This window comes from Prosopis cineraria, unplaced genomic scaffold (assembly GCF_029017545.1).
Source record: "Prosopis cineraria cultivar Desert tree isolate PC_DT_omini unplaced genomic scaffold, ASM2901754v1 PC1, whole genome shotgun sequence".
NCBI classification, from domain to species: domain Eukaryota; kingdom Viridiplantae; phylum Streptophyta; class Magnoliopsida; order Fabales; family Fabaceae; genus Prosopis; species Prosopis cineraria.
Window position 1 is genome coordinate 34,819,687 of NW_026555332.1, and position 24,236 is coordinate 34,843,922.

Sequence of the window (24,236 nt, forward strand, 5' to 3'; positions counted from 1 at the left end):
CAAGATCCACATAACTTAAATCAAGCACATTAGGTATATAAGATTAAGTATATAAATTTTGAGAGTAGTGAGAATCCTAAAAGATATTTAGGTATGCTTATGTTATGGGGAAGGTCTAAGTCTGATGCTTTGCTCTTTGTGAAGGATAAAATGGCTTCTAGTCTCCAGGGTTGGAAACAAAGGTTGCTTACTTTTGCTGGAAGAGAAGTATTAGTGAAGGCAATAGCAAATGCAATCCCTATTTTTCCCATGTCATGTTTTCATTTTCCTAAGAAGGTGTGTGCAGATCTTGATAGCATGGTTTCGAGTTGTTTGTGGGGGTAGAAGGAGAATGAAGGCAGAATTCACTAGAAGTCGTGGAAGGTAATGTGTAAAGCTAAAGGTGATGGGGGAATGGGATTTAGAGACTTTGAATGTTTTAATAAAGCCCTTCTTGCAAAAACAGCTTGGAGATTGTTACAGAGATGAATTATGGTGTAGGATTTTAAAGGGTCTCTATTTTCCTAAGTGTGACTTCCTGAAGGCTTTAAAGGGATGCAAGGCATCTTGGGAGTGGTCAAGTATATTGGAGGGAAGGGAGTTCTTGGCTAAAGATCTGTGTTGATAGATTAATAATGGTTTGAAGGTTTGCATTTTTGATGATAAATGGATCCCTCAAGCTGTTAATCAGTCTTTACAAGGGAGAGTGCTTAATGAAGAATGGAAGAAGCTGAACGTTTGTGATATTATTTGTGATAGGATGTGGAATTTTGATGCTATGGATGGAATTTTGAATGATGCTGATAAGGAGCTGATTCGAGGACTTAGAATTCTTGTTCTAATTGGTGATGATAGGTGTGTGTGGATAGGAAATAAGGATGGGGTTTTTACAGTAAAGAAGGGATATAGATTGGTGAAAAGTAGATTGCTGGAGCAAAGTCAAGATACTCGTTGTTCAAATTCAGCATCTAAAAAATTATGGGAAGGGTTGTGGAAGATTAAGTTGCCTCCTAAGTGAATCATTTTACGTGGGGGGCTGTGAATAATGCTTTGGCTACAAAAGAAGCATTGTTCAAAAGGAAGTGTGCAATTAATCTTCAATGTGAAATTTGCAAATCTAAAGTTGAATCTGTTGAGCATTTGTTGTTTCTATGCCCTTGGGTTAAAGGTTGCTGGTTTGGTTCATCTTTAGGTTTGAAATTTGAAGAAGTTGGGATGGGCAGGTTTAACATTTGGTTGGCAAAAAGGTTGTTACAGCAGAAGCAGATCACTGATTACAACGTGGCTCTTTTTGCTAGTATCTGTTAGGAAGTGTGGAAAAGTAGGTGTGATTTTATCTTTGGAAAAATAGATGTTGATGCTGTGACTTGTTTAACAAAAGCTATTAGACTAGCTAATGAAGCTTGGGTGGTACGTGATATGAAGAATAAAGAGGATCTGTCATATGTTAATCCTGCATATGTGGATAAGGATTATGACCGGGTTGTGTTTTGGAGGAAGCCTGATGCTGGTTTTGTGAAATTGAATATAGATTGTTCTTTTGATAGGTCAAGGAAGATAGCAGCTATTGGGGTGATTGGTAGAAATCATGATGGAAAGTTTGTGGTGGGTCTGGGCAAGCTTGTTGCTGCAAATTCATCTTTGATGAGGGATCTGTTTACTAATGGGAAGGTGATCATTAAAACGGATTGCTTAGTTTTATATGAGAAGTTGAGGAATAATAGTATGACTGATTGTGAGTGGTTTTGTACTAATATTCTATTGAAGTGTTTGAAGTTTGAAGTTGTATGATGTTAATATTGATTGTTCCATGGCTCTTGTGGCTCGTGGTGGGAATAGTGCAACAGATTGGCTTGCATCTGGTGTTATGAGAAATATGGTTCCACAAGGATGGCTTTCTAAGCCACCATCTTCTCTTGCTTCTATCTCACTCAAGGATCAGCATAGCTTCTCCACGGGTGCTCCTCCCAAAAAGGGTATTGGATGACTGGCTTTTGTATTTGCTTGATTGTATTTTTGTTTTGTTTTGTGTTTGATAGGTTGTATTTAGATGTACTGTTTTATTTCCTTTCCTTAGGTTTAGGTGCTTTGTTTTTATCTTTACAGGGGATTAGTGTGTGCAATAATTCTTTTGATATTAATAAAATTGGTTTGTTTTGCTCAAAAAAAAAAAATAAGAAACTACATATCATACATAAACATGCTTATTGTAAAAAAAAAAAAAAACAAAGGAAACATGCTTACTGGAAGGTTCACATTATTTTATTTAATATGCATAAAACACAGGATTGCTACTTCACATCTGACACAAACGGCCCCAAAAAAATGCATGCACAGACAGACACACACACACACGCACGCACGCACACACAGACCTCTGATACACCAAAACACAAAGGAAAATAAAATAAAATTTAAATATAAAATACATTATTCACGCTTGAAGGCTTAATTTTCAGTAATCCTCAGGAGCCAAGGGTTGGTGAGGATGAGGTGGCTCAGTGGGGATGACGGTGTATTCATAGATGAGGGCTGCGAGCCCAGCTCCGATGAGTGGGCCCACCCAGTAGATCCAGTGGTAGTGCCATCTCCAGCCCACCAAGGAAGGCCCAAAAGCCCTAGCTGGGTTCATGCATGCCCCATCAAAAGGCCCACCAACGAGAATATTGGCCCCAACTATGAGCCCAATTGCCAGCGGGGCTAATGCTCCGTTGGTTCCTCTCTTCGGGTCGATGGCGGTGCCGTAAACGGTGTACATCAGACCGAACGTCATCACTATCTCGAATATAAGTGCGTGCATCGCGCCCTCCCCTATTCCCAACGTGAACGACGGTGGTCTCTGCATTCACACGTGGCAACACACAAGAAATCGCGAATTATTTCATTTAAAAATAAATTAATACGCTTTGTTAAAAGAAGAATTATCAAAATAAGAATTTGACGTACCATGTTATTGGTGACCAGCCTGAGCAAGAGAGCAGCAACAATGGCGCCGAGGAGTTGAGCCACCCAGTAGTATATAGCTCGCAGCACCGATATCCTTCCGCCGAGAAGAGCGCCGAACGTCACAGCGGGGTTCACGTGACCCCCCGACACATGCATGCTCGCCGATACAGCCGCAAATAATGCAAACGCATGCGCTGTCGCAATCGCCATGAGCTCGCCGGCTGACGATCCTGGATCCCTGTATATCTTGTCTGCCCACAAATCAAACCGGAAAATTCGATAATCTATCACCGATCATCATACATACACAAACAAGGCACACACTGACTTAGTTATATACTTTACTTACCCATTGCGAGGATGGAGCCTTCTCCGACGAACACAAAGATACAAGTGGACACAAACTCAGCTACGGTGGCTCTCATGGAGTCTGGATGTGTTGCCTCATCTACCCTTCCGAACGCATATCTACGTGTTGCCATTCTTTTCCTGATTTTTCAACGTTCTTGAAACTCAAGTCAGGCTGTCGGTATCCGTCTCAAAAGGGTCTGAAAGGTGTTTGTAAAATTGAACGTTCTTCACAAAAGAGTTCAGCAGGGCTGAGGTGGCTGAAAATGGAGCTAGAAATTAAAGAAACAGGTGAGGAGATTCGGACAGAAAAAGAGAAGTGTCTCTGCATGGCGGAAAAGTGGTGTGTGGCTGCTTAAATTAGCCAAATGAGGTTGGTGTGCGGTGAGACACCTGTTTGTAGAGAATGCTGAAGAGCAGACACGTGGTGATATGTGTTGTCCACTCACTTCAAATTCAGTCTCTACGCTGTTCCTTGTTTTCACAAGACTATAGTCATTTTTGTTTTAAAAAAGAAAGGGATAAAATCCAAAGTGCAGTTTATCCGGCCCTTTGAACTCATCTTCATTAACCCGGTTGCGGTTTAAAGATCTTATCTGACCCGGGTTTTTGTATCCATGTTCATTTGTGATGTCTTTCAATTTATACTGTTCACCGTACTGTCAAAGCCGGACCTGCAACATGCAAATTACTGCCAAGAATCAATTGGTGACATGACATGGTTCGCTTAGCCCAATTTGTTTTGACCCAGTCCAAGCTTGAAGGGTCAAGTAATGATGTGAAACACGCACTTTCTGTTTAGCTGGTTGATAACAAGGTATGTGCCAAGTTTTGGACTTGATTAGTATGGATCCATTTAGGAGAGCTGGTGAATCAAAGGGCAATTGTTTTCCTTCTAGAGTTTACTAAGTATGGTCAAGATATTTACACTAATCATAGAAATAAATTTTTCCATTCTTTGTACCCTTTTCCTTTCCTATTGTTTTTGCTTTCTGGTGATAGATATGGAATAGCATAATCTCAAGTAGCTGTATTGCTTGTCTCCCTATCAATGATCTCTGCGTCATATAAACGCAGTTTCTTTGCCCTTCAATTGACGTGATAAGAGTCTGTTTTTAGGACAGCTTAACCAATTAACTATTCTAAAGTGCCAAAATCAGGGTTAGTTTTGGCCGGCGGGAATGTACAATTTAAAAGGAGATTCGGTGAATTCTGATGATGTTAACAAAACAATTTTTAATCTCGAATCTATGCAGAAAGAAGTGAATTGTTCCTGTTGAGTACAAACCTTCACATCAGATCTTTTGCCCCTCATTGAAATGTTTGTTCTTTGAGGGGGAAAAAAATTAAAAAAATGTCAGCTTAAATGTGCTCCTCTTGAACTAGTAATGAACATTCTCGAGGTACTTACAATGCAAAACACACATCTTTAACGACATAATGTGTATCAGTCATTCTCTGATTTCATTTACTCTATCCCTTCTATTCTGGCCAAAACTTCATTCATTTTAGGCCGTCTCTCTGGTGTCATATCTGTACACTGTAGAGCTATCTCTGTTAGCTCGAACATAGCACCATGCCCTTCTCTTGCTGCTAATATCTCAGCATCCAGTATATCTGTGGACCAATCACTGTTCACCACTGTTCTCACCCATTCAGCAATATCACTGGTTGTTTCTTCAATCTCACCCAGGCTTTCACCTGGAACTTTCCCAGTTATTACCTCAAGGATGATGATTCCAAAGCAATAGACGTCAGCTTTGCGTGTCAGTTTCTTCCCTTGGACAAATTCAGGTGACTTGCTGATAGCTAGCTTTTCTGTTCCTTTTTTAGCAGAAAGCAAAGGTAAGAAGCCAAAGTCCGTGAGCTTCAAATTGTAACCTCGAGCATCTTGACGAATGAGGACGTTGGATGTTCTTAGGTTGGCATGAGGGACCTTCTGAGAAGGCAAAGAGTGATGAAGGAAAGCTAGACCTTTTGCTATGTCTTTGATTATGGCCAGCCTTGTGGACCAATTAAGAGGAGTTCTTCCAACTCCTCTACTACCTAGCATTAGCAGATCATGAATATAAGAGTTCAATCATGTGTTTTTTCTTTTCATATAAGAGAAGGAAAAGGATGGAATCAAGCTAACCATGGATTAGCTCAAACAAAGAGCTACTACAAGGGATAAACTCATAAACCGCCAGCTTTTCCTCGTCTGAGTAATAGAAAGAGATGACTTCAACCAGATTTTCATGCTTCAGCTTTGCTTGCAATTTCATGTGCTGGAGGAATTCCTTCTTTCCCAATCCATTCATGTGATCAAGTCTCTTCACAGCAACAACAGCACCAGTTTCAAACGTTGCTTTATATGTAGTGCCTATGTTTCCCTTGCCTAGAATTTCTGCTGATGCCCTTAATAAATCATCCAAGTCAAAAATTGGTAATTCCTTGCTGTAAATTTCCAATATTCCTGATCTTTCAGGATCTTCAGTGCTCAATGAATAGGACATCATATTCTTTGCCCATGCTCCAAAACCATATCCTGTTTCAGAAATTGAAGGATAAATTAGAAGTCATTTTTAAACCATTCTTGCTATTGTATATCTGAAAGGAAAAGAATAGATGGGAAGTGAAGGTTTCATTAAAATCCTGCAATTGTGTTTACCGGAAAAAGAAAAAAATCCTGCAATAGCATGGAATTGGGATTGGAAAACTGGAAGTGAAAGTGGAACTGAAAAAATAGGTTGTTTGGTACTGTGGATCTCACTTCTCCATGGAATCTGGCTTCATCGCAATTGGCGAAACTCACTTCTACTTTATACCTATGGATCCCACTTCCTCCCTCATTTCCTTCATAAAAAAAATGATCCATTTCCATGTATACCAAACATGTTTTAAAACCTCAATTCCTCTCTCTTCCAGTTTTACGTCCATAAAAAAACTCTTCCATGCTGCGAAACGGGGCATTAGTTCTCTCAAACCAGGCAACCTTGCATCTGAAAGTTTCCTCAGAGGTATGAACGGAAATTATCTTTTGGCCATCTCTTTTGTTTCCTTCTAACCCCTTTCATTTAATTAAGATTCCCTTACTTGTCTTTGCTTATAAATCCCCAAACATTTCCCTGAAAGCTGATATGAATTGCATGTATTAAAGAATAGAGATACTTACCTGGAGAATAATTTCTGGTTGTTTCTTTTAATTGATTCCTCTTATTACAGAAAAAGAAGACGATAATAATTAGAAGTAAAACCAGTGTAGGTCCTGTAATCATCACAGCAATAATCCAAACTGGAAATCTCTTGTTTTCTTTTGCTGTTGCTGGGCTTGGAGCTGGTGCATAAGGAGGGGATGGAGAAGGAGCAGGACACAAAATATCCAATGGCTTCCCACAGAGATCTGAATTATTATCGAAAGAGCTCTTAGGAAATTTCTGCAGCACAGAAGTTTGAGGAATTGGTCCCACCAGATGATTGTAAGAGACATTGAAATTTGTCAATGATGCTTGATCAAAAGGTGGGATTTGACCATCTAAGTAATTTTTTTGCAGCTCCAATTCCTTCAGACCAGGCAAGCCAACATACTCCACTGGAATTGACCCGTAGAAGCGATTATATGAAAGCAAAACATGTTCCAAGAACACCAAGTTGGTGAGATTTGGCAGGGTCCCAGAAATGGAATTGTTTCTGAGGTTAAGCTGAGTTAAGAATGTTATGTTTTGAGGGAATGCAGGAGGCAAATAGCCAAGAAGCTGAAACCCTTCAAGAACAATCTGAACAACATGCCAATTAGAACAAGTAATACCTTTCCATCTACTTAGACTGTGTATACAAGGTGGTCCTGTCCAATTCCCATGTAAATCAGAAGGAGAAGTTAAGGAATCCCTCAGAAGCAACAGAGCAGCTCTTTCCGCTGGATGAAGCTGTGAAAGCACCATGTGTGACAGGAGCAACAGAAGCACAAGGTTGAAACAGCTCATGCTGATGCCAGATGATGATATTGGATACTACAGTTTGACATGGATGGGGGATTTGAATTTTGAAACCAATCAAATGGCCTGTCACTACCTTTTGTTCAACTTTCTGGTTTTACAGTTTGAGTCTTTGACGAAGTGATCAAGGAAAAAAAAGCTGTTCCCAGATCGATGCTTATAATGGGTTTGAACGCAAGCGGTCTGAACTAGGTTCCAGATCATTTTATTTTTTTATGAATTCACACAATAGGTGAAATATGTGGGAAGGTGAGTGTAATTTTATATTTTGGGCATAGGTGTCATCCTCTCGAAGTCAATCTTATTTGAGGAGGCACAAAATGTGAGCACATTTCTGAATAAAGATTCAAACATAAGTTGACTAAGTTCATAATGATTTTAATGATGTGGATATTGATTTGGATTTGATGACTCTTTATCCATTAGTGTTAGTCTAAAATAAAAGACACTTTGCAAAAAAATCAATAGCATTATATTCTTTTTCACAAATGCTCTTATTAATTGTATTGTAGAAATATATATATATATATATATATAATAAATAAATTAAAGATAATTAAGATATATTAACTTTAATTGGATGGTTTTGTTGGAAAGTAATAATATTTTTAATGTAATAATAATTTTTTAATTATTGTAAAATCAGTCAAAAACATTTCTAAGAGTTTATTAAATGATAGAATATAGTGATATGATATAATTCATGTAGCTGGCTCACCTTCTTGTTGTTCTTAAGAAAGAAGAAAGAATAATAATGATAATGATAATGATATAAGAAACAACGTGACAGCTTTCCTATAATATTCTGAAATCTAAACCATCCAATCATCCTCTCATTGGTTCGTTCATTGTTCCTTGATTGCTTTGTTTTTAATGAATAAGAAATAGTACATGTTATAGAAACCGTATCTTCGTGGGAAGCGAGGAATGTCAAATGTGATTTCTGTGATTAAAATTTTCAGTCTTAAGTTAACAAATCATAGAGTTATTGTAATGTAATACTCAGAGATTATTGTTTTTAAATAAACGAAAAGCATATTAGTATAAGTTATTCCCAATCCCAAGTAGCTAATTTGGATTAAATAAAGAAAATGGCACCAATCATTGTCGAAACATGTAACAACAGAAAATTCAAAATAGATTTCGTGGAAGACTTACTGGAGCATTGCTTGGTTGGCCCAGATTCGCGGGCACGCAGACTAATATTTTAAAATTAAAATATAAACTTAGTCATTTAATTTTGCATAAAGTCTTTTATTATAATCTTTTGATTTTATAAAAATATTTTTTCAGTTATTTAATCTTAACATCATTAATTTTATTATAAAAAATTTTTACATTAAATTTTTAAATATTAATAAAACATGCTTAAATGCTGATATATTAAATTTAATTTTTTTAAAAAATAATAAAAATTGGCATAAAAAGTAATCATTGAAACTAACAGTATTTAAGTTAGAAAACTAAAAAAATGCTTTATAAAATTAAAAAAATTAAATTAAAACCTCATATAAAATTATAAAATAAAAAATACACTTTAGCATATTTTAGTTAATCTGACACGTCATATAAATAATATTTTTAAGTGTTAATTGATGTCTTTTAATCACAAACACAAACCCAACATAGTTTTTCTTATTAAAAAAAACCAATATAGTTTTATATTATTCTTAAATATATACACACATTTAATATTGTCTAAATATAAAATTTATTATTGTTTCTATATCCGTTAAAGCCATAATTGGTACTTGCAATACGATGTACTAAATAATGTGTGAAAAATTGCTATAATAAATATACTTATAAATGTCACTATAGCATATATTTTTTGTTAAGGTCATAGTCTAGAGAGTATTTTATTTTTTAAACCGGTGGTACTTACATTACATAATCATTAATTTTTTAAATTTAATGTTGTATGATGTTAGAAAATCTTTTTGACCTACATTTTGTTAGTTAATAGCCACAGTGATTACTCAAGTGATTGTATTTCCTTTTCACTTATTATTGATAGATAAAAATAGAAATATCATATAAAAGCATGATCATAATTCCTAACTTTAAGCTACTTATACCATTATTACAAATTGCAAATATAGCAAAATATATAGCTTTAATTTAAATTTGTCTTTACTTCTGTTTTTATTTTGAAATTCATATCCTTACCTTAATTCTATTATTTTTGTACTCAACTTGTCTCTGGTCCCTTTCTTGGCAACGTGAGAAGGGAAAAAAGGGGGAAAAAATAGATAAAGCAACTTTTCGTTATTTAAGATTGTCTTAGTTATCAATTTAGTTATTTAAGTTTACTCTCCATGTTTCAAATTATAAGACACTTTTAGATAAAAATTTCACATACTAATAATCCTCATTAAATACACTTAATAACTTTATTTTTTCAAAACCAAAATATAAATTTTCAAGAATACCGTTCATTTAATAACTTTAAATCCACACCTAATTAGTACTAAAGAGAAAGGAGTAATATTGAAATAAGCTTATTTAATGAAATATTAATCTTCTCAAAGTGTCTTATATTTTGAGACAGCAAACTCTTTTAAAAATGTCTTATAATTTGAGATGGAGGGAATAATTTTTATTTATTTAGTCCTTTGAATTTACTTTGATTATTGATTTGATCTTTATTATTTAAAAATGAGGTCATATATGGTGACATAGATAGCAAAATCTTGATGGCAACCATGCAAATTAATGAAAAGAAATGATTATTTAAATAAGAAAAACTAGGCTCTAAAATTTTATAAAACAAGAGGGGAAAAACAATGTAAGGAATTATATTAATAAAATTATTAAACTAACCTAAGAATTAATTTGTTCCCATCTAAGTACAAACACATGCTAAGTTATCAATATATTTTACACATTATAGATTATTTTGAGAATTACTTTGTCTTTTAAAACTTAAAATACTCACATAAAAATTTAAGAGATTAAATTAATAAAAATTAAACTTCAAGAACTAAAACATTAACGAAGAGAAACTTGAGAAAATATAAATTTCATTATCATTAAAAAAAATCAAATTTCATATTTGACAGTAAAGGAAGTGCTCAAGGAAGAGGAGGAAGTTAAATGCCACTTCATCCCTATTTGTGGGACCTGCTGTCAAAACATTTTAAAAGTTCATACTGTTAAGTTATTCATCCTTAATGAATCAACATCAAAGATAAGCCCACGTTAAGAAATGGGGCCTTATCAAAATATTGAGAGGATCTAAATTTTCATGTATAATATGTTTGGTGCCTTAACTGCATTTTTTCCTTCACGCATGATTGAAAACTACCACGTGTGTGAGACCAATTACTCATATCATTTTGGACATTTTGCAAGCATATTGAAAAACGTTCTCACCTCTTCTCTTGTAGTTGGTGCATTTGCTATGTATTCCAAACTACATTCTACAGTGACTCCCTTCCCACATAGAGAACACATCTAGTGTGATAAACAAGTACGTTTCCTCTTCTAAAACTTACACATCGAATACCATTTTTTCTCATTAATCAAACTAAGACCTTAAGAAATAAGAAAAACTAGATTTTATACTAATAACAATTAAATTTGTTGTGATTAATGAAAAATGAAAAAACAAATTTCTTGTTTACATTTATATTATAACCTTTTTCATCATCACAGCTATTTTAAAAAATTATCACTAGAATTTTATAAACTACAAGGAATATTTTTATTGTTACAAAATATTTTAGCGGAGAGGAAAGCACTCACAAACACATTTGGTTTTAACACCACAGTCACATTAATTAAATTCCGGATATGAAATGTGAAGATTTCAACAGTATTTCATTAGGGGTCGGAATGACAAGGGAGATAAAAGAATGCATCTTATCAATTGGAAAAGCTACCTAAAAAAAAATGAAATAGAGGAATTTGTTTCAGGCCCTCCCAATCTTTTCAACAAGGCCCTTTTACCAAAACAAATTTGGAGAATTGAAAAAGATAATGCTAATCTTGTGATTGAACTTGACTGTGATAATTTTATTAGGTCAATGTTTTATGTTAGAAATAAGCCTAATTTTAGCATATGCTCTTAGAAGACGTAAATATGTTTTGTTCTCTCCCCTTGTTTCTAGACTTCATTTCCTAATTCTTAATAAATGATATTAGAGCTGGGTTTTTCTTGAAGCTTGTATGAAAAAAACATTATCAAACAAAAGACATTGGGGAACATCATCAAGTGTTGGTCGACCCTTCAATCATTCATTCTCAACTTTATCAATTACAAACATTTTAGTATGATAAAAAGATGAACCATTAAATTAAATTTCTAGATGGGTTAAACAGTAAAGTGTTGGAATCTCATATGTAGTTAGAAAGTATGCAAGTACATCAAGTAATGTGCCTAAATCTTGAAGCATTTTAACATTGACATATAGAATGACTAAGTGAGATCAATATAGACTACATAGTGTAAAAGAAAAACAACAATTGGCTGAGCCTCTGGGACACGAGCATAACATGCTCTTCATGTCATACTTGAAATATTTTGCAAAATAATTAGTAATACGAATAATGGAAAAGGTCCTAAAGCAATTTATTGCCTTCAACAAGTTTTGTAAATTGAAACTCAATTTCAATGGAACTGAATTTAGGAATACATATTTTCTTCAGGTGTGACCAATGATATTCGGGGTCAAATAATGGTTCTTTCATCATTTGTTTCTCAACTCTTTCAAGCTCGAGAACTTCAAGCTTGAGACAATTTCAAAGCTACTTTAGCATAATTTTCAAGGGATGAATGATTTAAATTTCCATCCATTAATCTAATATTTGTAGTGTTAGGTATTCGACATTTCTGGATCAATCAAAATATTCTTATATATTGATACAAAAAGGCTAGTCAACTTATCTGCTCAACACTTGGTAGATGAGTTCATCCAAACTTTAATTCATGTGAATAGGGGTCAAAATCAAATGTGCTTTGGTGCCCCTTAAGTGCACAAATATGTTGTGAGAAAATATATATCTCTTGATAAGAGATATCTCGAAGAAAACTTGATTCTGATAAGCATGAAAATAAGGGGAGAATGCAAATGGACAATGAAAAGAGGAGGACAATACATCTTAAGATGATTTGTTATATATTAGTTATTATGTCAAATTTATTTGACTTGATAATTGCAAAAAATTGTATACATATTTCTTATATATATATATATATATAAGATGATTAAAGAATTAGAGGATGGTTTTTTAATTTCAATGGTTGTGCTTAAAACTTAGTACTAATTGAATTAAGGTGCAAAATTACTCAAACATTTTCTTCAAAGCACTCAATATCCTTAAGTCAATAAAGGTGTAGGAATACCCATTAACATGTTTTAATGTGTGCAACCTTCCCTATTCCTTTAAATTAGCTAACGTCTGTCAATTTTCTATAGTGGACCCTTAGTCGATGCTAGGTGTTTAGGTAGACTCACTCCACTATTACAAACATGGAGGGTTACTCCATTATCAACAAATTGCACCTCTATTCAATCTCATCTCATCATCATCCACATTTTTTTTATTTCATATCTCTAACTCTACTTTAATTGCTCCCACGATTTCCCTATAAAGCGAGCATCTTGTTCACTAGCTTCGGGATTTTATAATTATTGATATATTCTACCATTCTCAATCTTTATTTATTAAGATTTGTTTTTGTGGATTTTGGTTTGACTCATTGCTCTCTCTTCTATCCAGATTTCAACATCATCTAAATGTTCAGATCAATTGTCATCAACTCTAATAAACCTAGTGCACTCAACTACACCTCTAGTTGATCATGAAGAAGATGAATAGGGTATGGTTCTTCAATTTCATTGATTTACTTTTATTTTCACATGGATGGAGGGCTAGTAACAAAGTCAAGGTGGATGAATATATTATCTATCATACTTTGATAATATAATTTTTTGTTTCTCATTTCTTTATCTTCATCATCTTGCTTCTACACCTTCATCCTCTGATACACTTCCTCATTGTCACCTTTATATCCTGTTTTGTATCATGACATATTGATCCCCATTTGCATCGTCACCTTTTACACCTTCATAGCAAATATATCAGGGCCCATGAATTCCTCATTGGTAATAAGATAAACCATGATCCCACAAAAGTAAAGCCCAAGTCGAAGCCTAAGACATAGTTAATGCATGGCTGTTGTAACTATTCACATGATATTATTATTTAGTTTATGCTATTTGTTTTATAGTTATTTTCTGTTGTAACCTGTTATGACTTTCTCTTAGTTCTCTCTCTATAAATAAAAGGTGAAACACCTCTGTATATTATCAAAAGCAAAGTGTGTAATTCAAATCTTAAATTCATTGTTTAGTTCTCTGTTGGTATCAGAGCAGAAAGTTCATAGAGACCTCAATTACTGTGTCGTTGATTGGAACATCAAGTTCTCGTCTTTTGGTGGTCACTGTTATTTCACAAGTGCCTATAATGACTACAAAAGTCACATTGCTTCTCAGCAGCTTGAATCAATTTAGTATGATCAAGCTGGACCACATGAATTATATCTTATGGAGCTCACATGTTCTCTCTATAGTTAGAAGACATCGTTTAGATGGTTATTTACTCAAAATGAAGTTGTGTCTTATAGAGTATATTGTTGAGAATGAAAAAGTATGTATTAATCCTGATTTTAAAGATTGGATAGCCACTGATCAATTGTTATATGGATGGCTACTTGGATCAATGACAACTGAAGTCAGTTCTCATATGTTACACTGCATAACCTCTGCGCAGCTATGGATTGAAGTACAGCAATTCATCGGTGCTCAAACTCTATCGTAATTGTTGCAATTTAAGGGTGATTTATAATAGGCATGAAAAGGCAGTCTGAGTATGGACAAATATTTGGAGAAGGTGAAGATTCTATTAAATAATTTGGCACTAGCAGGGAGTCCTATCTCTACTTCTAATTTGATTATAGCTATTTTATCTAGTTTAGATTCAAAATATAATCCTATAGTTATTCAACTTGGTGATAAAGAAAATCTAATATGGTTGGAATTATAGTCAAAACTTCTTTCATACAAGTGCAGACTTGATCAAGTTCATTGTCTAATAGTGAGTCTTGCTAATGCTTTTGCTAATCTCACTTTCAATTCAAATTCTCATGCTTCAAATAGGGGTCCACCTAGAGGTGGTGGTCGCAACATTTGAGATCTCATGGGCGTAGATGTACTGGTCATAATAATCATACTGATTGTCAAGTTTGTAATAAGTCTAGTCAAGTTGCTTATGAATGTTATTATAAATTTGACAAAAACTATGTTAGATCTATTTCTCAGAGATCTACTAAACCTATTACATACTTGGCTTCACCTGAAGTAGTTAGTGATCTGGCATGGTATTTTGACAGTGATGTAATACACCATGTGACTCACACCAATTTTAACACATCTATAACTGCCTCAGGTACTTTAAAAGTTGGAGGTAAACATAAACTTCCAATTTAAAATATTACCAATGCTTAATTTTTTGATAATCAGAATAAGCCAATAAAGTTGAATAATATGCTTGTGGTTTGTAATATTCAAAAGAACTTAATGAGTGTTCATAAAATAATTATGGACAATAATGCTATTATTATATTTGATGCCTTTGGTTGTTGTGTTAAAGACAAGGCAACGAATAGAGTAGTTCTAATAGGCAAGCCTCATGAGGGAGGACTATTGTTATATTTTGAAGTTTTTTGTGATGCTTCCGACTTCTATCTTACTTAGTCTAAATATACATCTAACTTACTTCAATGATTTGATATGATTAACGCAAAGTCATGTCCTACTTTGATAAGTACTAGCACTACTCTTTTTGCTTATAATGATTCTCAGTTTGCATCTCCAACTACTTATCGTCAAGCCATTGGTGCTCTTTAGTATTTGTGTTATACTCAACCTAATATCAATTTTGCTGTCAATAAATTGAGCCAATTTGTGGAAGCTCCCATTAATATGCATTGGTAGGCACTTAAATGAGTTTTTCGGTATCTTAAGGGTACTCCTTCCTTTAGGATTCAATTGAAAAAAAACTCTCCTCTTTCTCTCATAGCATATTCTAATACTGACTAGGCTTCTAGTATTGATAATCCTCGGTCTACAGGGACGTATCTTGTATTCTTTAGTCTTATGGTCATCCAAAAAGCAACATGCTGTGTGGCTCATTCAAGTACTGAGTTGGAATATCATTCTCTTACTAACACTTTTGCTGAGCTTTTCTGGCTTCATTCCTTACTTCAAGAACTTACATTTTTGACTTGCCTTCCTTCTGCCATTTGGTGTGATGACACCAGTGCAGCATTGTAACCTCCTTCTATATTTACTCAATATAGAAGAAGATTACGATGTTACCATTCTCACATCATTCACAACAATTGATTTCATTTTTAAAAGCTTCGATTGAAGACTTGTTTTATAAAACTGATCAGTTCACAGCACAATCAAAATTGCATGCACACCTCAATTACATAGCAGACATAACCCGTCAGTATTCCTATTTTAATTGCATGCAATTCAGCACACAAATAGAACTATAATTTGGTCCGTGCGCCACGGTGGACAGTCAGTGCACCGTGGCATATGGAATAGAGCCACATGCTTGCCCTTTCTATGTTGTGCGCCGTGGCATATGTCACCATGCACCGTAGCGTGCCTGTCCGGATTTCTGTTGTCATTTTAACATCAAAAATGACGCGCCAATTTTTCATACGACATCCGATTGAAGTGATTCAAATGCCCACACGAAGCTTAGCTTGTATACTAATTAATGAGATAGATTTGGATACGATCTAATGGTCCAATCAAAATTTGGACACCCGGGTGCAAAAAGTCACTTTTTAAAAAAATTTTGTGCACCCAAGCGCTCAATTTGATCCCTTTCTCTTATTAGACTATACTAAGCCTTGAATCAAGTCCAAAAGGATCTAATATACCTGATTAACTATAATTAATTACAATCATACTCATATATTGAAATTTAACCCTTCTATGGCCAATTTTCACAATTCACTAACTTAACGTACTATGTCATTTCTTGGCATAACTTAGCCCACTTAATTATTTCTTAACTCATACATATGCAATCATATTCATAATACATTCTTAGCCCCCAAATTACTCATTTTATCATAATTTGTTCCTTGGCTTAAGATTCACCAACAAACAACCATTTTACACATTACATAGCATACTAACATACAGTTATAATAAACAGTCGAACAAAGAAAATTATTCAGTTACCTCAACCCTTCTGTCACTAAAAAGGTTACCCATGGATTTCTACTATCACACAAGCTTATTTCAAGTTTTCTTTCTCTACTCACGTATCTAATATGCCAATCTGAATACATTTGACACATTTTTAGTCAATTGGTCTATTTTGACTAAAAACTCATTTTAACTATTTAAGGTCATATTCATCCGTAAACTCTTTTTCATTTATTCATTCTAAGTCTATAACTACCCAATTACTACTTTACATCACTAGATCTTATTTCACTCAAGATAGATTTTTACCTTAACTTTCTCTCTCTAAAGGCCAAAATTGAGCTTTTAGATTCAAAACTCTACTGTTCAGCTCTAAATCAGTTACAAAGCTCTAATTTAACTTCTGAGAACTTTTTTATTACTATTAGACAAGAATCGAACCCGTTAAATTTCACCAATTCAATTTCCTAATAACTCATTTTCAGATAAATTTGTGTAAAATGGAAGGTAAGAGTTATACATACCTGGCAAGTTACCAATCTGAATCACCTTCTACTATTTCAAAATGACTTAACCTAGCTCCTCAACCCTTCTCCTCTCTCTATCTCGTGTGTTTCTCAAATTTTTTCCTCTAAAATTTCTAAAATTTTACGACTTATGAAGTGAATTTCTAGCCCATGCACCACAGTGCATGTAGCACAAGCCGTGGTGCGAGGCACAATGAAATTTATTCTCACCACATGCACTTGCTTCGACCCGAAACGCACTCCTATCACCTATATATGTTCATACAACACACAAATAAGTAAAAATACCTATTAATCATCTGAATCTCTAATCCCATTTTAATTTTCACTTCACCCTTGATTAACATATAAACTCAAAATTAAGAAATTCAGGATGTTACAAGCATCACTTGCTTCAAATGCTATCTTTCATGCCTGTACAAAGCATATTGAGATTGATGCTCATTTTCTTCATGATCATGTTCGAAATAGTTGTACAACTATTCATTATGTTCCTACTGAAGATCAACTCACTGATTGTCTCACAAAGCCTCTTGGCTCGTCTTAGTATATCTCTCTTCGTAACAAACTTGGTTTGGTTGTTCCACCCTCTCTTTTGAGGGGGGATGATAAGACAAACCACGAGCCCACAAAAGCAAAACCCAAGTCAAAGTCCAAGACGTAGTTAATGCATGGTTGTTGTAATTGTTCACGTGATATTGTTATTTAGTTTATGTTATTTTTTTAAAGTTATTTTTTATTGCAACCTATTGTGACTTTCTCTTGGTTCTCTCTCTATAAATAAAAAGCAAAACACCTTTGTACATTGTCAAACAAAGAGTGTGTAATTCAAATCTTAAATTTACTATTTAGTTTTCTGTATTGGCTCATGTTCCCCTTGTGTTGCTACCGATGCAACAGTGGTAGCGGCCTCAGCTTCTCTCACAAACAATGTTGTCTTCTTTGATAAAATTGTGGATACGTGGTGCGTGAAATCCAAAGATACCCAGAGTCAAGATGTGAATTGTGAAGAATGATCAACTTGGTCAGATATTTACCTCCATGTCAGCTAAGCTGGTCTACCATTTCCTTACTTTAATGGTCAACATCAGGTTTTTTTCAAGTTATGGGAAGGTTGCATTCATTAGTTGTTAATGGATACTTTTTCACCTTTGTTGACCTAAGAAAATTATATGCATATAAAGAAAAAGTTTGTGGGTATCCCCCACCCCCCAAACTCATACTACTTTATTGAGTTTAGTGAATGAAATTTGACATCCAATTACTATTATCTTAATTTTTTTGAAATTGTTTTCAAAGGAAACAACTAATTTTATTCATAAAAAATGAATAGGCCCTTGTATGTTAAAACTCTAATGATATATTTTGAATTGTTATTAACATAAAAATTTGTTTTTCTTGTTTTCAAGGTATTAGTTTGATTAATGAAAAAAAATGGTATTTGATTGATTTTTTAAAAAATGGTGGGTCCCACAAATAGGGATGAAGTAACATTTAATTTTTTTCCAAGGAGTTCTAAAACATGGAAACAAAATGCATCTTGCAAATAAATATGTTCTCTTTAATCCAGTCAAGGAAGTGGGCTTGGATTACACAATGTCTTGTTAATAGAGATCTCTACTTAGCTAAACAAGTGTAGCGTATACTTAATTTAGGTCTTGATTCATTATTGCTTTATCACACTTTTAAGGTCAAAATATATATATTGATGCCGATTCACCTCATCTTGTTAAGCAGCCATATAACTCTTCTTTATTTTGGAAAAGTATGAGTGAATATGCATATGTTAATTGTTCCAATTCAAATTATGATGGAAAGTCAATAATGGCAAGAGCATTGCTATTTGCAACTCTTGTTGGTTGTAACATCCTAATTTTTAAATAAAAAAATTTATGAAATTTAAGTTTTATTAAAAAATAATAATAATAGGAATTTATATTATTTAAAGTTATTTAAAAATAATAATATGGTTAGGCATTTAATTATAAATTAAAAAATTAGATTTAAAATTATATAAAAAATATTTTGTTATGATATAATTTTAAGATTTAAAATAAAAAAAATTTATGTGTGTATGTGAGTTAAAAAAAAAGAAAAGAAAGTAAAAAAAAAAAGAGGGGGGGAATTGTAGAAGTCCCACATCAGTTAGATGTGGGAAGAGAAAAACGCTCCTCGTGTATAAAGGAGCGACACGTATCGGAGGAGGCAGGAAGAAACTTTTATGCAATTTGTGAAAATTGCAATTAAGGGCCCAAAATACAATTTGTAAAAATTGCAAGTAATGGCCCAAAGGTTCGAATAATTAAATTCAGACCTATAATTTTTTTAATATAATTTTGGAACCCACAATCCTATTTTTATATTATTTTTCTCTCTTCCTCTCACGTTGCTCGGTATTTTCTCGCAAGGGAGGATTATTTTCTTTTTCTTCAGGTATATTCTAACTTTCCTGTTTAGATTAGCATTTAAAAATTTATTTAATTACAAAATTAATTTTATAATTATTTTCTAAATAATATTAGATTTCTAGTAATATGATTATTTTGTAGGATAGAGTAAATATTTTGATTAATATTTTTCTATAGGATAGTTAATCTGATGATATGATGGATTAAAAATATAGGTTAAAACTCTTAGAGATATAATAAATATTATAGAATATTTTCTTGAGGTTAAAACTCATGTTTAAGAATTTTTGAGTTAAAATTTAGATCTATATGGTTGAATTTATGTGGAATCTGAGATGTAGGGATGAACCTCTAATTATTAAATATTTATTTAAGTATGAATAGGTATTTTTGAAGTTATAGAAAGGTGATTTGAGGCTTCAGGATAATTTTAAAATTTTTAATTTATTTTTGGACGAATTTTTAGAATATAGAAGGATGAAATTGTGATACTAGAAGTGATTTGAGGATAAAAAAAATAGTTTATTAGGGTACGAGAATTATAAAAAAAATTGAAAAGTTAAATGAGGCATAAATTTTAAATTAGTGTTAATATGAATTATAGATCTAAGACTTTCTAACTCTTTAAATTAGAGTTATTTATTTTAATGTAAAATTAATTTATAGTATTGTGAAATAATTATGTAGATTATATTGACAAAAATAGTGGTGAAAAAGGAGTTGTGAAGGGGAACTTGTTATTCAAGACACAAGGTAACCATTATTAATGTGTTGTAATGGATGTGTTTGTGAATGGTTATGTGTTTTTTTATTGTTTGGAAAAATTATAAATTATTAAAAATAAATACTGTATATATTTGTTTGAAATTATTGCCAAGTAGGTTAAAAAATTTATTTTTATTTATCATGATGAGATATTATTGTTCGGATATATTTCTGTTTGGATATTTGAATGATGCATGACTTATCAGAGTATTTTAATATATGGTGTTAATGAGAATTTCTGTTTAGTTAATTATTACCACGTGGTAAGCCCTCATTGGACTCAATGAGTGGCATGTCGCTTGGTCCAACTCACTTTTGGTCGGGTGATTTGGCGTCCGAGCATGGCGAAAGGAGGATATAAGGTGCAGTCATGCAAATTAAATACTTGTTCGGTTTGTTTGAAAATATTGTTCGGTTAAATGTTTTGTGCGCCCACTTAGCAATCACATGATTAGTTACAACCGCATGCATCATTACATATTAATTTTTGGTTACTGAGACTTTTAAGTCTCATTCCCCATGGTTAATATTTTTACAAGAGCGAGTCTAGCCGAGAAAGTACCAGAGGTGTAACTATGGTGTATGAGACATCATCTTTTACGTTGCCTCTTATTTTAAATTATACAATGTATTTTGTGCCAACTTAAGACATATCTTCTTTGTGAAGCATGTAAACTCTAATCTTTTTTATTAAAAGTATTTATATGACCAAGAGAATTATGTCTGTCCCTCTTGATTTATGATCTGATTTGAATATCATGCCATGAGAATTATGTCTGTCTCTCATGGTTTTAATTGCCTTTTTGAATATTTTAAGACTTGTGTTATGTCTTGGATGTATTATGGTAAGAAAATGTTCTACCATGATAATGGTTTTAATAATTTGCAAAAAATCGGTTTATATTTTTGAGGGTGTTACATTGGTGGCAGTTTGTTCCAATTCAAAGCCACATTTCACAAATCATACCTCTAATGTCCCTAATCTAATTATCAATTCTCTTGAATGAAATCCCAAAAAGTGAAACAAGGATCTTGTGTTTAGAATTTACAGACCTTCAAATATTCTCAATACTCATTTCTCGTTCATGATCACTAACAGAGAGGATCAACTATTCTAGAGTGGTAACATCAAAGGTGCATATAAATAAATCTTCCTCTATTTCCACGCTTGGGGTAAGGTGTTGGGATATGCGAGCGATCCAGGCTCCAAAACTAGAACGAACTATACTTAGAACTGCTATCGCATGTCACAGGCCATGGATATTTATCAATTTCTTCATTGCTCCCAAATTTATTCTTCAAAAGGAGGAGAGCTTCCAGATTTTGAAGAGAAACCATTGTCTAAGAAAGATCGGAGTATGCTTCACCCTTAGAAAATCACAAAAGGAGCCGATCTTCCAAAGATAAGATTTTGGATTCAAGATTTCTTAGCAGTGCTTGCTCGAGATGGAAGCAACCACCACTCGATTTGTCCTCTCCTCATCCCTTTCTCCTTGTCCCATCTCTACTCGTAAATAAGGAAGGAAGGGTTCAAATTCAATTGTTTTTTAAAAAATTTATCATGATATTATATTAAAAAATAATTTTATACTGTTAAAATTTTACCTACAAAGTTTATACCTATAATAAAATAAATAAAAAAATTAAATTTATAAAAAAATATTTAAATAACATTTTTATATGATATTGTCATAATTATTTTATAAAATAATTAAATATAAACCATTTATTTTATCATTGGAGAATCACATCTAAAGATCTAGGAAGAAAGTTATTCATAAATAATAACAAATAACGAGTTCCGCTAAAAAAAAAACAAGTATATATTCCTATTTTAACACTAATTTATTATGTATTGATCCTTATTTGCGAATAACTCTCTCCCTACATCTTTGAATATGATTCTCCTTTTTAAAATTAAAATGGTGTGATGGTGAATAGCAACAAAATGAACAAGGTGTTGGATATTTCTTTTGATTGTTTATATTTTTTTTATAGCATAAGAAGTGTTTGATTGTTTATATTTGCTCTAAGATTTGGAGAAGGAAGACATACATGTTATGTTGTACCAAATGAAAGTACCAATGCAAGAACAAAGTTACAGTGTCAAACTTGATTCGGAGACACGACAAATACACAGCACCAGGGAAGGGAAAGAGAGGGAATTAGAGGGAAGTCTACTTACATGCATGGGAGAAAATAAGCAACGTGAATCCCATATAGCATTCAACTCATCCTTCACACAAGAGAAATTCTTAGGTAGATTAAGTGTATCATATCATTTGTAATTTGTTCAATAAAAACATAATATTTAAATGACATTAAATATAAATTAATTTTAATATCAACATAATATTTAAATAACATTAAATATAAATTGATTCTAATATTAATTATAGTAGAGAGAGAAAATACAAAAGATTTAATATGCATTCACACGATATTTTATTTAAATTATTTAAAGTATTTTAATTGAATAGATTACAAATAATATGATACACTCGATCTATCTGAATATATCTTCTCACACATGAAGTGCACCTTTAAGTGCTCCCTCCCAAAGTTTAATGGGAATATTACAATAAGGTCCCAATCTTTATTACATATAAAGACCCACATTTTTTCCTTATTTTGATAAAACCCCATAAGTTTATATTGGGCTTGATCCCACAGGTAGATTACCCGGCATTTGCTTTCTCAGAAAAATAATTTAAAAGAAGGGACAATGACCAAAAAAAAACCTCAAAATATGTAAATGATAATTAAATACTGCAAACTATAATAATTTTTTTTTAGTCCCTCGAGACTTGCTTGACGTTTTTCTTTTTTGTGAAATGGCCTATTTGTCCAAGTTTTACAATTTATTTGTTAATACTTTCTTTTGAAAAATGAATAAATGACTAGAATGAAATAATAAATTACAAGTTGCTCTAGGAAAATTTTTTTATTAGTGAAGTCAAACAACTAAAAATGAGATATCACTTTCTTTTAAAAAATGACTAGTTGTTTTTCTTTTTGATCGAAGAATGATTAGTTTTCTTGAAAATATGACCAGAACATAATAACACATTATAAGTTCAGATAGCAATTTTTCTTTTATTTTCTAGAAGCTAAGGGAAAAAAGTATTTTCATATTAGAACTAATTTACAGACAAGTTTCTAAGAATTAAAAAATAATTATCACATTTCATGATACCTAATTGTCATTTTTATATTTTAAGAGTATTTTTCTGTCATTTTCGCTTAAAATAACGTGATTGGATATTTCTTTTGTGTTTTTCCAAGTGAATCGGATAATTGCATCCTCATCAAGTAATTTGGCCTAGCCAACATCCGTAGCTAAGATATTATCCAGCTTCAAGCAGGGAGCACGTATATTTGTTGAAAAAAATGGTGTAACATGCTTTTTGTAGTTTTATTAATTTTTAAAATATATTTATACTCTACATTTTCTAGTCCAAAATTATACCTCACTCTTAAGAATTTGAATATTGTACTTTTTTTGGGGCCAGGAATTTGAATTTTGCATTTAATTAAATTATTTTTAAATTCTCTAAAATGTTATTCATGCAATTGCTGCAAAGGAACATAGAGAGGCTGAATGGAGATTGTTTAGTGGCCTGGGCCTCTTATCTTTCGAATCCATTATCATCGAACATCGATCATGAAGAATGTCTTGTGAGTTGGTGAGTGTTTTTGTTTTGTTTTTGTTTTTGGACAGAAGATGGATCATGTTTTTACACCCACAAACACAATTATGTTATATTGTTATAATTTCATATTTGATTGGGACAACTCACTGGTAAAATATATATATATATATATATATTTGGTTGGGATAACTCGCTCAAATAATACGTTGTCTAATTTTTAATTTAGCTTCAGCCTTCAGGTTACTAAATGACATTTTTCCTAATAATTTTATTAATTATTTTTCATTATATTTAATGGAAACTATTTTGAAACAAAAGAACTATATAAAGAATAAAATTTATATACATTGTTAACTAAAATTGGCGTGAGTTATAAATATCTCATTACTTAAATAAG

General features: G+C 32.7%; 2 protein-coding genes and 1 long non-coding RNA gene across 3 annotated transcripts; 1 reads left to right on the forward strand and 2 right to left on the reverse strand.

Moving 5' to 3' along the window:
* Nucleotides 1-2,230: 2,230 nt before the first annotated feature.
* Nucleotides 2,231-3,727, reverse strand: LOC129308943 (probable aquaporin TIP-type alpha). The gene is made up of 3 exons (XM_054950303.1): nucleotides 3,275-3,727; nucleotides 2,926-3,176; nucleotides 2,231-2,818 (listed from the first exon to the last, which is right to left on the reverse strand). Exons 1-3 carry the CDS (start codon nucleotides 3,405-3,407, stop codon nucleotides 2,435-2,437), a joined length of 768 nt encoding a protein of 255 aa, XP_054806278.1. The 5' UTR covers nucleotides 3,408-3,727; the 3' UTR covers nucleotides 2,231-2,434.
* Nucleotides 3,728-4,145: 418 nt separating this feature from the next.
* LOC129308934 (leucine-rich repeat receptor-like protein kinase PXC1) lies at nucleotides 4,146-7,519 on the reverse strand. The gene is made up of 3 exons (XM_054950297.1): nucleotides 6,428-7,519; nucleotides 5,408-5,800; nucleotides 4,146-5,319 (listed from the first exon to the last, which is right to left on the reverse strand). Exons 1-3 carry the CDS (start codon nucleotides 7,233-7,235, stop codon nucleotides 4,742-4,744), a joined length of 1,779 nt encoding a protein of 592 aa, XP_054806272.1. The 5' UTR covers nucleotides 7,236-7,519; the 3' UTR covers nucleotides 4,146-4,741.
* On the forward strand, nucleotides 5,895-6,918 carry LOC129308951 (uncharacterized). Its single transcript, XR_008592748.1, has 3 exons — nucleotides 5,895-6,272; nucleotides 6,478-6,731; nucleotides 6,807-6,918. It is a non-coding gene; the product is annotated as an uncharacterized LOC129308951 (long non-coding RNA).
* Nucleotides 7,520-24,236: the final 16,717 nt, after the last annotated feature.

Coding starts and splice junctions, on each gene's coding strand:
- LOC129308943 (XM_054950303.1), bottom strand. CDS start 3,407: ATGGCAACACGTAGATATGCGTTCGGAAGGGTAGATGAGGCAACACAT. Junction 3,177..3,274: donor AGGCTCCATCCTCGCAATGG/GTAAGTAAAGTA, acceptor ATTTGTGGGCAG/ACAAGATATACAGGGATCCA. Junction 2,819..2,925: donor GGCTGGTCACCAATAACATG/GTACGTCAAATT, acceptor GTGTGAATGCAG/AGACCACCGTCGTTCACGTT.
- LOC129308934 (XM_054950297.1), bottom strand. CDS start 7,235: ATGAGCTGTTTCAACCTTGTGCTTCTGTTGCTCCTGTCACACATGGTG. Junction 5,801..6,427: donor AACCAGAAATTATTCTCCAG/GTAAGTATCTCT, acceptor TTTCTGAAACAG/GATATGGTTTTGGAGCATGG. Junction 5,320..5,407: donor TTTGTTTGAGCTAATCCATG/GTTAGCTTGATT, acceptor TGCTAATGCTAG/GTAGTAGAGGAGTTGGAAGA.